This window comes from Salvelinus namaycush, chromosome 26, assembly GCF_016432855.1.
Source record: "Salvelinus namaycush isolate Seneca chromosome 26, SaNama_1.0, whole genome shotgun sequence".
In the NCBI taxonomy this organism is placed as follows: domain Eukaryota; kingdom Metazoa; phylum Chordata; class Actinopteri; order Salmoniformes; family Salmonidae; genus Salvelinus; species Salvelinus namaycush.
The window spans coordinates 25,799,885-25,813,078 of record NC_052332.1 but is presented as its reverse complement, the minus strand read 5'-3'; the positions used below and the strand labels follow the sequence as shown (position 1 = coordinate 25,813,078).

At 41.6% G+C, this 13,194-nt stretch overlaps 1 protein-coding gene across 1 annotated transcript in view; it reads right to left on the bottom strand.

The window, feature by feature from the left end:
* Window positions 1-13,194, bottom strand: part of LOC120021294 (protein unc-13 homolog B-like) — a 111,824-nt gene that overhangs the window by 62,408 nt on the left and 36,222 nt on the right. Inside the window, exons 4-8 of the mRNA XM_038964991.1 lie at window positions 11,541-11,658; window positions 11,184-11,307; window positions 7,942-8,015; window positions 7,348-7,393; window positions 3,819-4,032 (exon numbers count right to left, since the gene is read on the bottom strand). Coding sequence (XP_038820919.1) covers window positions 3,819-4,032; window positions 7,348-7,393; window positions 7,942-8,015; window positions 11,184-11,307; window positions 11,541-11,658 — 576 coding nt within the window. The remainder of the gene's footprint in view (window positions 1-3,818; window positions 4,033-7,347; window positions 7,394-7,941; window positions 8,016-11,183; window positions 11,308-11,540; window positions 11,659-13,194) is intronic.

Sequence of the window (13,194 nt, the reverse complement as noted above, 5' to 3'; positions counted from 1 at the left end):
GTAAAATAGAATGTGAGAGGAAACAATAGCAGAAAAGAAAACAATACAAAGATTGCATATTATAACAGGACAAAAAAAGCAAGATAAAGACAATGTGACAGAGACAATAAGCATTAAATACATACATATGATAAAAATGTGGTGAATTTGTGTTTATGTGTATATTGGTAAGAGTGTTATTAAGATTGTTTGATATAAGTGCGTTATGTGTGTGATGACCGAAATTCACCTCCTCATTCTGGGGGATTATCAACAACATAAAATCCAACCTGAATCATCTCTGTCCAAAGTAGTTTTACAGGCCATATAGAGACATGGTAGAGGAGGGCAATTTCTATTACTAAACCAACACCAGGGTCCCAAAGACCCATATGTGACCACAGCAGGCTAATCTAAGCTCAGTTTCATTAAAACTACCAAAGAAGTTTCGTAAAACAATACGTCTGAAGGAAAAAAACTTCCTGGCTGTAATCCCACTTTTCTTTTCAGATATTATGGAATTATCCGGATCAGCTTTCTATCTGTCCACACAGACGGACATTTACCACAATCTCACTGAGCCACATGTTTTCCACAGCAAGTCACACATGTAAGAGTGCAAATAATCATTCTACACTGGATACATGATGGGAGTTGGCAAATTATTTGTGTTTCATCCTGGAAAACTTCCAAGCAGTTGGACAATTTTGACAATTTGACCATTTTGGTTAAAGACCAAATGTGTTCCTTCTTAAATACAGTGCCTTCAGAAAGTATTCACACCCCACAACTTTATCCACATTTTGTTATTTTACAGCCTAAATTTATAATAGATGAAATGAAGATTTCTTGTCACTGGCCTACACACAACATAGGGAAAGAGGGATACCTAGTCAGTTGTCCAACAATGTATTCAACTGAAATGTGTCTTCCACATTTAACCCCTCAATCAGAGAGGTGCGGGGGGGGGGGTGCCTTAATCGACACATACATCTTCGGCGCCCGGGGAACAGGGGGTTAACTACCTTGCTCAGGGGCAGAATGACAGATTTTACCTTTTTCCTGAATACAAAGTGTTACAGTGCATTCATAAAGTACTCAGACCCCTTCTCTTTGTCCACATTTTTTTACGTTACAGAATTTTTCTAAAATGTATTTAAAAAAATAATACAATTTGCAAATTTATATATAAAAAAAACAAATATCATATTTACGTAAGTATTCAGACTCTTTGCTATGGGACTCGAAATTGAGGTCAGGTGCATCCTGTTTCCATCAATCATCCATGAGATGTTTCTACAACTTGATTGTAATCCACCTTTGGTTAGAAAGGTAATCCACCTTTGGCAAAAACCAAGCTATGAGGTTGAAGGAATTGTCCGTAGAGCTCTGAGACAGGATTGTGTTGAGGTACAGATCTGGGGAAGGGTACCAAAAACGTTCTGCAGCATTGAAGGTCCAAAAGCAGACAGGGGCTGCCATCACGCTTAAATGGAAGAAGTTTGGAACTACCAAGACTCTTCCTATAGCTGGCCGCCCAGCCAAACTGAACAATCAGGGGATAAGGGCCTTGGTCAGGGAGGTGACCAAGAACCCGATGGTCACTCTGACAGAGCGCCAGAGTTCCTCTGTGGAGATGGGAGAACCTTCCAGAAGGAGAGTGGCCAGACAGAATCCACTCCTCAGTAAAAGGCACATGACAGCCAGCTTAGAGTTTGCCAAAAGGCACCTAAAGCACTCTTAGAGCATGAGAAACAAGATTCTCTAGTCTACCGAAACCAAGATTGAACTCTTTGGCCTGAATGCCAAGCGTCACGTCTGGAAGGAACCTGGCACCATCCCTACGGTGAAGCATGGTGGTGGCAGCATCATGCTGTGGGGATGTTTTTCAGCGGCAGGCACTGAGAGACTAGTCAGGATCGAGGGAAAGATGAACAGAGCAAAGTACAGAGAGATCCTTGATGAAAACCTGCTCCAGAGCGCTCAGGACCTCAGACTGGGGTGAAGGTTTACCTTTCAACAGCACAACAACCTTAAGCACACAGCCAAGATAACGCAGGAGTGGCTTCGGGACAAGTCTCAATGTCCTTGAGTGGCCCAGCCAGAGCCCGGACATGAACTCAATCGAACATTTCTGGAGAGACGTGAAAATAGCTGTGCAGCGATGCTCCCCATCCAATCTGACAGAGCTTGAGAGGATGGGAGAAACTCCCCAAATACAGGTGTGCCAAGCTTGTAGCGTCATACCCAAGAAGACATGAGGCTGTAATCGCTATCAAAGGTGCTTCAACAAAGAACTGAGTAAAGGGTCTGAATACTATATTTTTAATACATTTGCAAACATTTCTAAAAATCTAAAAATGGCGTATTGTCTGTAGATTGATGAGGGAAAAAACTATTTAATCCATTTTAGAATAAGGCTGTAATGTAACAAATGGGGAAAAAGTCAAGGGGTCTGAATACTTTCTGAATACACTGTATGTTTGGGGAAAATCCAATAAAACACATTACTGAGTATCACTCTCCATATTTTCAAGCATAGTCGTGGCTGTATCATGTTATGGGCATGCTTGTAATTGTTAAGGACTGTGGAGTTATTCAGGACAAAAAAGAAATGGAATGGAGCTAAGCACAGTCAAAATCCTGGAGGAAAAGCTGGTTCAGTCTGCTGTCCAACAGACACTGGGAGATGAATTCACCTTTCAGCAAGACAACCTAAAACACAAGGCCAAATCTACACTGGAGTTACTTAACAAGAAGACAGTGAATGTTCCTGAGTGGCCAAGTTAGAGTTTGGACTTAAATCTGCTTGAAAATCTATGGCAATACTTGAAAATGGTAGTCTAGCAATGATCAACAACCAATTCGACAGAGCTTGAAGATTTTTGAAAGAATAATGTGCAAATATTGTACAATCCAGGTGTGCAAAGCACTTAGAGACCCAGAAAGCCCCACAGCTATAATCGCTGCCATAGGTGATTCTAACATGTACAGTGGGGCAAAAAAGTATTTAGTCAGCCACCAATTGTGCAAGTTCTCCCACTTAAAAAGATGAGAGGCCTGTAATTAGGTACACTTCAACTATGACAGACAAAATGAGAGAAAAAAAAATCCAGAAAATCACATTGTAGGATTTTTAATGAATTTATTTGCAAATTATGGTGGAAAATAAAGGCACTGCATGTTTACAGATCAATATTAACTAGATAAAAATTCTATACAAATTCTATACTAGATCCAATTATATACAAAACACCAAAGATTCAATATCTATTGGGTTAACTTGCACTGTTGCCCACAACATTATTAGATTGAAGAATCACTCCCTCGGGGGAACTATTTATATATTCAAGCAGGTGACATTGCTAACCTCCTTCTTATGCTGTGTTAAAGGATGTGTCAGTGACAAATAAACATAACCTGACTAGATATAAAGCTGCCAACCTTACTTGAGAAATGTGCTTGTATTCTGATGCTTGATTCTGTACCAGGAGGATGGATGTCCCCAAATCATCTGAAAGAGGGACACCCTCCAATAAACAAAAGAGCTAAGCCTCAGGCCCTCAGTTAACTGGGTCTATTTGCAATATAATCATTTAATAGTTTGACGTGAAAATCAAGCCATCAGAACAAACCAACAGAAAATAAATGACTGATACTGCACTTCAAAAACTCTATTCATGTCTTAACTCTTCTTCACTGTGTGTCAATATGTATGACTGTAGTATACGTGAATAGGTGTGCCATCTTTTATGGCTGAATTTGTATTGTGCATGTGTCTTTGTATTCTGTGTAGGGGCATGTCCTGTATGTTTGTGTGTGTTATTCAGAAACTCTACCTGCTCCCGCGGTGGTCTCTGTAGTCCATGTCAAAGCTGTGCATGGAGTCTGTGCAGGAGTCCAGGTGGTTCTGGAGCTGGGGGCCCATGGGGTACTGGTGCATGGAGGAGTTGGGCTGGGCCGTAGTATGGTAGCGCGGGGGCAAGCTGATGCTGGTCTCACTGCGGTAGTCACTGTCCCGGTCGTCCACTGCACTGTCATGGTCATCTAGGGCTGTAGAGGGACAACAGGACAAGCTTCACAACACAGAACGTCTAGAGGCCTCTACATCCTCAAACTGCTAAAATGACTACAGAATCTCCATTCTATACACTGAGGTCAGGAATGATCAGGTAAGAGGGAGGTAAGGAGGGCAAGGGTCATGCACTTTTGAATGCAAGCCAACCAGAAAATAAACTTCATTGAGAAGGGGAAAGTGATGCAACTGAATATATAGGCCATTAAATATAGAACCCTTAGTTGCTACATACATTTTTAATTATATAAGTTAGTGCATTCGAAAAGTATTCTGAACCCTTGACTTTTTCCACATTTTGTTACGTTACAGCCTTATTCTAAAAAGTATTACATTGATGAGGGGGGGGGGGGGGGTGACTAAGTAAAAACAGTTAAAAAAAGTTTGCTAATTTATTACAAATAAAAAACACTGAAATATTACATTTACATGAGTATTCAGACCTTTACTTAGTACTTTGTTGAAGCACCTTTGGCAGCGATTACAGCTTCGAATATTCTTGGGTATGACGATACAAGCTTGGCACACCTGTATTTGGGGAGTTTCTCCCATTCTTCTCTGCAGATCCTCTCAAGCTCTGTCAGGTTGGATGGGGAGCGTTGCTGCACAGCTATTTTCAGGTCTCTCCAGAGATGTTCGATCAGGTTCAATTCCGGGCTCTGACTGGGCCACTCAAGGACATTCAGACTTGTCCCGAAGCCACTCCTGCGGTGTCTTGACAGTGTGCTTAGGGTCGTTGACCTGTTGGAAGGTGAACCTTTGCTCCAGTCTGAGGTCCTGAGAGCAAGTTTTCATCAAGGATCTCTCTGTACTTTGCTCTGTTCATCTTTCCCTCGATCCTGACTAGACTCCCAGTCCCTGCCGCTGAAAAACATCCCCACAACATGATGCTGCCACCACCATGCTTCACCGTAGGGATGGTGCCAGGTTTCCTCCAGATGTGACGCTTGGCATTCAGGCCAAAGAGTTCATTCTTGGTTTCATCAGACCAGAGAATCTCTTTTCTCATGGTCTGAGAGTCCTTTAGGTGCCTTTTGGCAAACTCCAAGCAGGCTGTCATGTGCCTTTTACTGAGGAGTGGCTTCCTTCTGGCCACTCTACCATAAATACACGATTGGTGGAGTGCTGCAGAGATGGTTGTCCTTCTGGAAGGTTCTCCAATCTCCACAGAGGAACTCTAGAGCTCTGTCAGAGTGACCATCGGGTTCTTGGTCACCTCCCTGACCAAGGCCCTTCTCCCCCGATTGCTCAGTTTGGCTGGGCGGCCAGATCTAGGAAGTCTTGGTGGTTCCAAACGTATTCCATTTAAGAATGATGGAGGCCACCGGGTGGGGGGACATGAAATGCTGCAGACATATTTTTGGTAACCTTCCCCCGATCTGTGCCTCGACACAATTCGGTCTCGGCGCTCTACGGACAATTCCTTCAACTTCATGGCATGTTTTTGCTCTGACATGCACTGTCAACTGTAGGACATTATATAGTCAGGTGTGCCTTTGCAAATCATGTCCAATCAATTGAATTCACCACAGGTGGACTCTAAATCGAGATGTAGAAACATCAAGGATGATCAATGGAAACAGAATACACTTGAGCTCAATTTTGAGTCTCATAGCAAAGGGCCTGAATATTTATGTAAATAAAGTATGTTTTTTTGTTGTTGATAAATTTGCAAAAATTCTAAAAACCTGTTTTCGCTTTGTCATTATGGGGTATTGTGTGTAGATTGCTGAGGATGATTTTCTATTTTTTCCATTTTAAAACAAGGCTGTAACAAAATGTGGAAAAGGTCAAGAGGTCTGAATACTTTCTGAAGGCACTGTATAGTGAATAAATGCCTCCTGAGCTTAGATTAACTGTCATACCACATCAGAACTCAACATAAGCTTGTTATACTCAAATGTTTGTAAACAAACAAAGCATATCCTCAAAACATGGTTAAAACTATCATTTTGATATCATGGACGGTCAGTCCTTGCATATGTCATTGTAAATAAGAATTTGTTCTTAACTGACTTGCCTAGTTAAATAAAGGTGACCGTTTTCTATTTTTTAGAAATACATAACTCTGTCTATGAATTTGAGTGGTTACATTTCTCTAGCCCCATTCCTCAGCTTTTTCCAAAACACAGGCGGGTGACCGCTTTGTTTCAATTAAGGATTCCTGCTTTAAATACAGCCAAAAATGGACACTCCAGACAAAAAGTGATATTCCAAAATGACTGCGTTAAGTAACTCAATTGCTATGTTGACATAAGGGAATTCTCTCTCCTTAGTGACCCAGACTCAATTTTGGCATCAGACAGGTCCTTTGGATTGCAGTGCTGACCCTGAGCTGAGTGGCCTGCTTAAGGGGACATAGGCCTTATCGCTCCAGACTGATATGTGAGATAGATAGATAGCTCAGGACAAACTGATGTATTGATATCTCTAAAAATCAGAGGGGAAAACAAGTTGTCAAGGTGACACCTGAACACAGGCTGGCAAACAGTGCCCCCTGTCTGTGTGATGATGCGGTTGCATCTCACAGACATCTGTTCAGGAAGTCAACAACTGCCACTATGCTTTATCAAGGTCACCCGCTGACTACAAAAACATAGATCTAGGCCTAACTGCTATTGTCCAGTTATGTTTACATGGAGGTAGTAATAATAACCATATTTGTGTTTCCATGTCCTGTGGGGAAATTGATATAGATGATGAAACTCAGATGGCATGAGGTGTAGTGCGATGAAGTGGGGCTGGGGGATATTTCCCCTGGCTGTAGCGACTATTGTTGGTGCTGGGAAACATGCACAAAGCATTGAGGATTGGCCAAGGTGAAGCTTTGGGAAGGTTTAGAATTCATCAGAAAAAGACTGTGTATTACATAAAAAGACTGTGTATTACATACTCAGTGTGTCAGTCCATCCGAAAAAGTTGCCTGGTGAGGGTGTTGGCGGAGAAGTAAAGTGAGAGGTAGTGGAGAGTATGCAAAAACTGTGCCTGACTTGGGAGGGGGAATTATGACCATAACATACACAGTGGACAAACAGAGACACCACTAGCAGACATGCATGAACGTGGCATCCCTGTGTTGACATTCTTCATAACTTTGGATAAGTAGTGACTGTTCTGGAAAATTAAGATTGGATAAAAAGGCTTACTTGATGTCAACTCTGGGCTAGGAGATTTACACATAACTCAGGAATAGGACAAGGAAATAAATAACATAAAAAGCCCAAACTAATGGAAGACAGAGGGAGACAAGGCTGATGAGAGAGCTCCATCTAGTGGAAGTCAGTCCCACTCACAGCATTGGGAGGCAGCGGGAGGCATGAGGCGTCTCTGGACCTCATCCTGCAGAGGGTACCAGAGAGAGGAAAGGAGAAAACAAGAATTGTGACCTTTGACCATCATAATCCACAAAAACAAATCATCATCATCACCAATCTCAAACTCCTGCATTTGTCATAATATTGTCATCACCACCATGACTTCAATGCCGATGCATGCAATAGTTAGACCTACCATCTACGCTATCACTTCAGAGCACACAGTGATAAACACACGATCATGTCAATACTGTACCTAACCAGAGTTTTCTGTGACATGACATTTTCCTCACCTCGCTTTTGCATATGACAACAGGGTTAATCCCATCTTCCATTTCCATGTATTTTACTGTATGCTAGTGAATGCAGAGAGCCAAGTGTAATCTGGAGATAAGGTTACAGAACATTCAACCTCATTGTACTGGGAACTTTACAATATGTAAACATAGAGAGGGTATTTTCGAAAATACTTTACCTCTAACTGCTTGAAATATAAATAGGTAGAATTTGTTACTACATTTTTGACATATATTCCTGGTGAAATAGCGCCTTAGCATGTAGGGTAGGCCTTACCTCATCATAGATCCTCATAGTGTTGATGCGATCCAGCTTGCCGGTCCAGTACTGCGCCTCGTCATCTGGGATGTCTGATAAAGAGGGGTGCGCACACACACAGAGTGGGATGACTGGTGAGCTGCATCCTGCCCTACCCCATACCATCCTAAACCATCCACTCTCCAACATACACCATGCTGCTATTATATATTCATGGTCCTTTTAAATATATAATGAGCCACTTAGGAAAGAGACATTAAAAATAGTTGGCTATGCCCTGAAACTGTACTGTTGGGGGACAGGGACCATGAATGACAGGGCTCCACTGTAGTAATGTTTGTCATGACAGATGCAAATGAAAACCCAGAAGAGCACAAGACAATGACGTTAGTACTGACAGGGACAGAACTTCAGTGACATAAGTGCAGAGCACTAGACTTCTAGAGACTGCAAAACTTAACTTGACGACATTACCAGCCTAACAACAGACAATAATGTGCAGACAGGTATATTATACATTGATGCCTCCTACCAAACCACTGGTCTGTTAGAGCAGACCCCCTCTCCCTACCTGTGACCTGATGTCCCATGATCCTTTACAGAGAGACACTGGACATTAAAGTGTTTCCCCTATATTCATTTAACATTTACCTATATTCATTTATTATCATTCCCCTATATTCATTTACAGCAATATTTTTTTTTTAATTCAATGGGAAAACCTTGGACTTTAAAGAGAGCTGAACACAAACACCAGAGGTTCAAAGGCAGATGAAACCAAACCACTGTCCTGGTGAATGAATGGGATCAGTGGTACACAGAACCCAGACAAACACACAGCCTCCCATCCCTACTGCTACCTTCAAAGGCCTGCCCCTTAACTTCTTATGGCTGCAAGGGGCAGTATTGAGTAGCCAGTTAAATCGTGCCCATTTCAAACGGCCTCGTACTCAATTCTTGCTCGTACAATATGCATATTATTATTACTATTGGATAGAAAACACTCTCTAGTTTCTAAAACCATTTGAATTATTTCTCTGAGTGAAACAGAACTCATTCTGCAGCACATTTCCTGACCAGGAAGTGGAATGTCAGAAATCGATGCTCTGTTCAACTTCCTGCCTATACATGGGCATGATACGTAAGAGTCTACGTACACTTCATACACCTTCCCCTGGTTGTCAAGAGGCGGTGAGAGAAGAAATTTTGTGTTTATCTTGGTCTGAGGTGGAATTAAAGGTCTTTGTATGACGTGACCGTCCATTTCCTGTTTCTGGAGCGCGCGAAAGGGGACATGGATTTGCCTTCTGTTTAGCTGCCGTTATGGACGACAACTATCTCCGGCTCGTATTTTATTTGATACATGTGACCATATTATCGTAATGTATGTTTTTTCAATATAGTTTAATCAGATTATTGAAATTTTTTCGGGAGTTTTGCCGTGTTCCGTTCTCTGACTTTGTTGACGTTGGAGTGATCCGTGCCACTTGGCAAGTGCCCATGCTAAATGAAGAGGGATATTTGCCATTCCAGATCAAAACAACGACTGTTCTGGACAAAGGACACCTTGTCCAACATTCTGACGGAAGATCACCAAAAGTAAGAAACATTTTATGATGCTATTTCTAATATCTGTCGTGCATGTGAACTGGTCGTGGGCGCCCAAGTGTTTCTGGCTATTGTGGCTACGCTAATATAACGCTACATTTTGTTTTCGCTGTAAAACATTTAATAAATCGGAAATATTGTCTGGAATCACAAGATGCCTGTCTTTCAATTGCTGTACACTATGTATTTTTCAGAAATGTTTTATGATGAGTAATTAGGTATTTGACGTTGGTGTCTGTAAATATTATGGCTGCTTTCGGTGCAATTTCTGATTGTAGCTGAAATGTAAACTATGATTTATACCTGAAATATGCAAATTTTTCGAACAAAACATATGCTATACAATAAATATGTTATCAGACTGTCATCTGATGAAGTTGTTTCTTGGTTAGTGGCTATTTATATCTTTATTTGGTCGAATTTGTGATAGCTACTGATGGAGTAAAAAACTGGAGTAAATAAGTGGTGTCTTTTGCTAACGTGGTTAGCTAATAGATTTACATATTTTGTCTTCCCTGTAAAACATTTTAAAAATCGGACATGTTGGCTTGATTCACAAGATGTGTACCTTTTATATGCTGTATTGGACTTGTTAATGTGTGAAAGTTAAATATTTAAAAAATATATATTTTGAATTTCGCGCCCTGCACTTTGAGCTGGCTGTTGTCATAAGTGTACCGACGTCGGGCTTGCACGCCAAACAGGTTAAACACCTGAAAGCTGCTCTAGTCCCTCTCACAGACAAACACTTTTAACTTATTGATCTTAGGGGCATGTGTTTAGTCCCCTCCTGTACTCCCTGTTCACCCACGACTGTGTGGCCAAGCACAGTTTTTGATTGATTGATTAATTTGATATAAAAGTTTTTAAAAATCTCCCCAATTTGTGGTTACAGTCTTGTCCCATCGCTACAACTCCCGTACTGACTCGGGAGGCGAAGGTCGAGAGCCGTGCGTCCTCCAAAACACAACCCCGCCAAGCCGCACTGTTTCTTTAAAAAAATGCACGCTTAACCTGGAAGCCAGTGTGTTGGAGAAAACACAGTACACCTGCCAGGTGTACTTTCGTGTGTACTTTCGTTTATTTAGTAAATATTTTCTTACACTGCATTGTTGGTTAAGGGCATGTAAGTAAGCATTTCACGGTAAGGTCTACACCTGTTGTATTCAGAGCATGTGACAAATAAAATGTGATTTGATGCACACCGACACCAATGCAGGCAAAGTTAAGGGACAGCGATGTAGAAAGTGATCCGTAAATTACATAACTGTTCTCCCTCAGTGAAGAGATGAGAGCGGCTGCATCCAAAAGGCTCACTACGCAACCTGCTGGTATTTCAACCAATCAATATCAGGTGTGGTGGCGTATGTTAAAGCACAGGTCACTGGAGAAGGCTACTACTGTATAATCATTACTGTGCCCTATACATGTTCCATCTACAAAAACAGACCCATAACATTTCAGCATCATACATCATACATCATACCAACTGTAGCTACTGTAAGTGTAGACACAGTTTGATGGACAATGGACCCTGGTATATAGTACAGAATCAACAAAAACATTTAAAGAGATAACATATGATATAAAATAGATATCCTATGGGAAGCTAAGTGCCCAACAGAAACATTGTGATCAATATAACATTTTACCGAAGGGCAGCTCAAAGTGCGAGTCCAGAAGAACCTGGTGGTGTGTTGAGTTCTTGGTGCCGTAGATCTCATCAGCCTTCATCAAAACCTCAGCATCCAGGAAGGTCCAGTCCCCTGAGCCCTCCTGAGGGAGGAGAAAGGGCTAGGTCAGAGGTCATAGACAGAGAGACCAGATGAAACTAACTGGGAGGTGAACCAGTGCCCAAACTACTCTGTACATGTTTTATATAAAATCTGAACTGTGTGTTGTAAATGTTGGTTTTCAACATCGGAGCTGGATGTGTGTGCTCTAAATGTTTTGGCCAGTTGTGTTGGTGGTGTGTAACGTTGTATGAGTGTATCATCTGCCCCTCTCACCTCCTCTGACTGGCGGATGCTCTTGAGGGGGATCCAGGCAGTCCCCAGCATGGTGTCCCAGATAAGGCCTTTGTTCCACACCTCCACAATGAGGCCCAGGTCCAAACAGTTGATCTCACTGGAGAAACAGGAGAGAGAGGCAATAAAGGAGAGGGGGTCATAATCAACTCTCATTCAATACAGACTCACAGTTTAATAGAGCGACAGATCAGTAGAAAGAAAGCGACACAGTGATTGTCTAACAAATGTATAATGGTTTCATTCCCTATGTATTGAGTCACCTCCATGAAATTGAAATAATTATAACAGAAACTAGGGTTAAGCGCTGTCTGGCTGTTCACTGATCCCTTGGTCTTTGATTAGGCCTATGCATCATGTCAGATGTCGTGATGCCTTCCATCCTTAAATTTGCCATTGAAAAGGATGCAAATACAGCTTGCTGACAATAAAAGAGCATCTCACTTGAAAGCAACCATTGCTCATAATTTCTTCATCTCATTTGCATTTGCGGCACTTCAAAAGGAAGATGAGAGAAGAGATACTTATCAAAAGTGCACTGCCCTCAGTAAAGGTGGCAGTAAGAGTGAGCCCAGGTGCAAACAAAAATATTCTAAACCACTAACACTAAAGGCGATGTACCAAATGAAGACAACACTATTACTGTAATGAGCAGACCAATCACCTTCACATCTCTTCGGCTCTTACGTGGCCACAGTGAATGCAAACATCTACTTGTATAAACTGCTTACAGTCATATAGTACTTTTATAAAACAAATATAAAAGAATGAGTAGACAATTTTTTACATTTATTTAAAAATATTAAACCAAGACTCTTTTTGATCAATCGCACACCGACTTCACTTTGAGCTCTCTCTATCGTTCCGCATCATAGAAACACAAATTAAAGAACCCATAGACCCACTCCACCGTGAAAACAGCATTCAAAAATCCATTAATAGAGAGAGAGATCAGTAGAAAGACAGCGACACAGTGATTGTCTAATAAATGTATAATGGTTTCATTCACTATGTATTGAGCTACCATGTCCCAGACCTGCTTTTTTGGACTCTCTCTCTACCGCACCTGCTGTCTCTAACTCTGAATGATCGGCTATGAAAAGCCAACTGACATTTTCTCCTGAGGTGCTGACCTGTTGCACCCTCTACAACCACTGTGATTATTATTATCTGACCCTGCTGGTCATCTATGAACGTTTGAACATCTATAATCTCCACACGGCACAACCAGAAAAGGACTGCCCACCCCTCAGAGCTTGGTTCCTCTCTCGGTTTCTTCCTAGGTTCCGGCCTTTCTAGGGAGATTTTCCGAGCCACCAAGCAACATCTGCATTGCTTGCTGTTTGGGGTTTTAGGCTGGGTTTCTGTACAGCACTTTGTGACATTGGCTGATGTAAAAAGGGTTTTATAAATACATTTGATTGATTGATTAACTAATGTTCCATTTGAGCTTCCCATTGTTTGTGGAGTGAGATGGGAATGAACAGGCTCCTGCAGCACAGGGACAAACAGGCTTTGGAAAACAACGCTGGAAAATAAGCACTACACAGAACACACCATGTATTCTACTGCATTTATTATTTTTCCCATTACTTTCTAAAAGACACTCCAAAAGCAGGGGTAGGATGGAGTAATG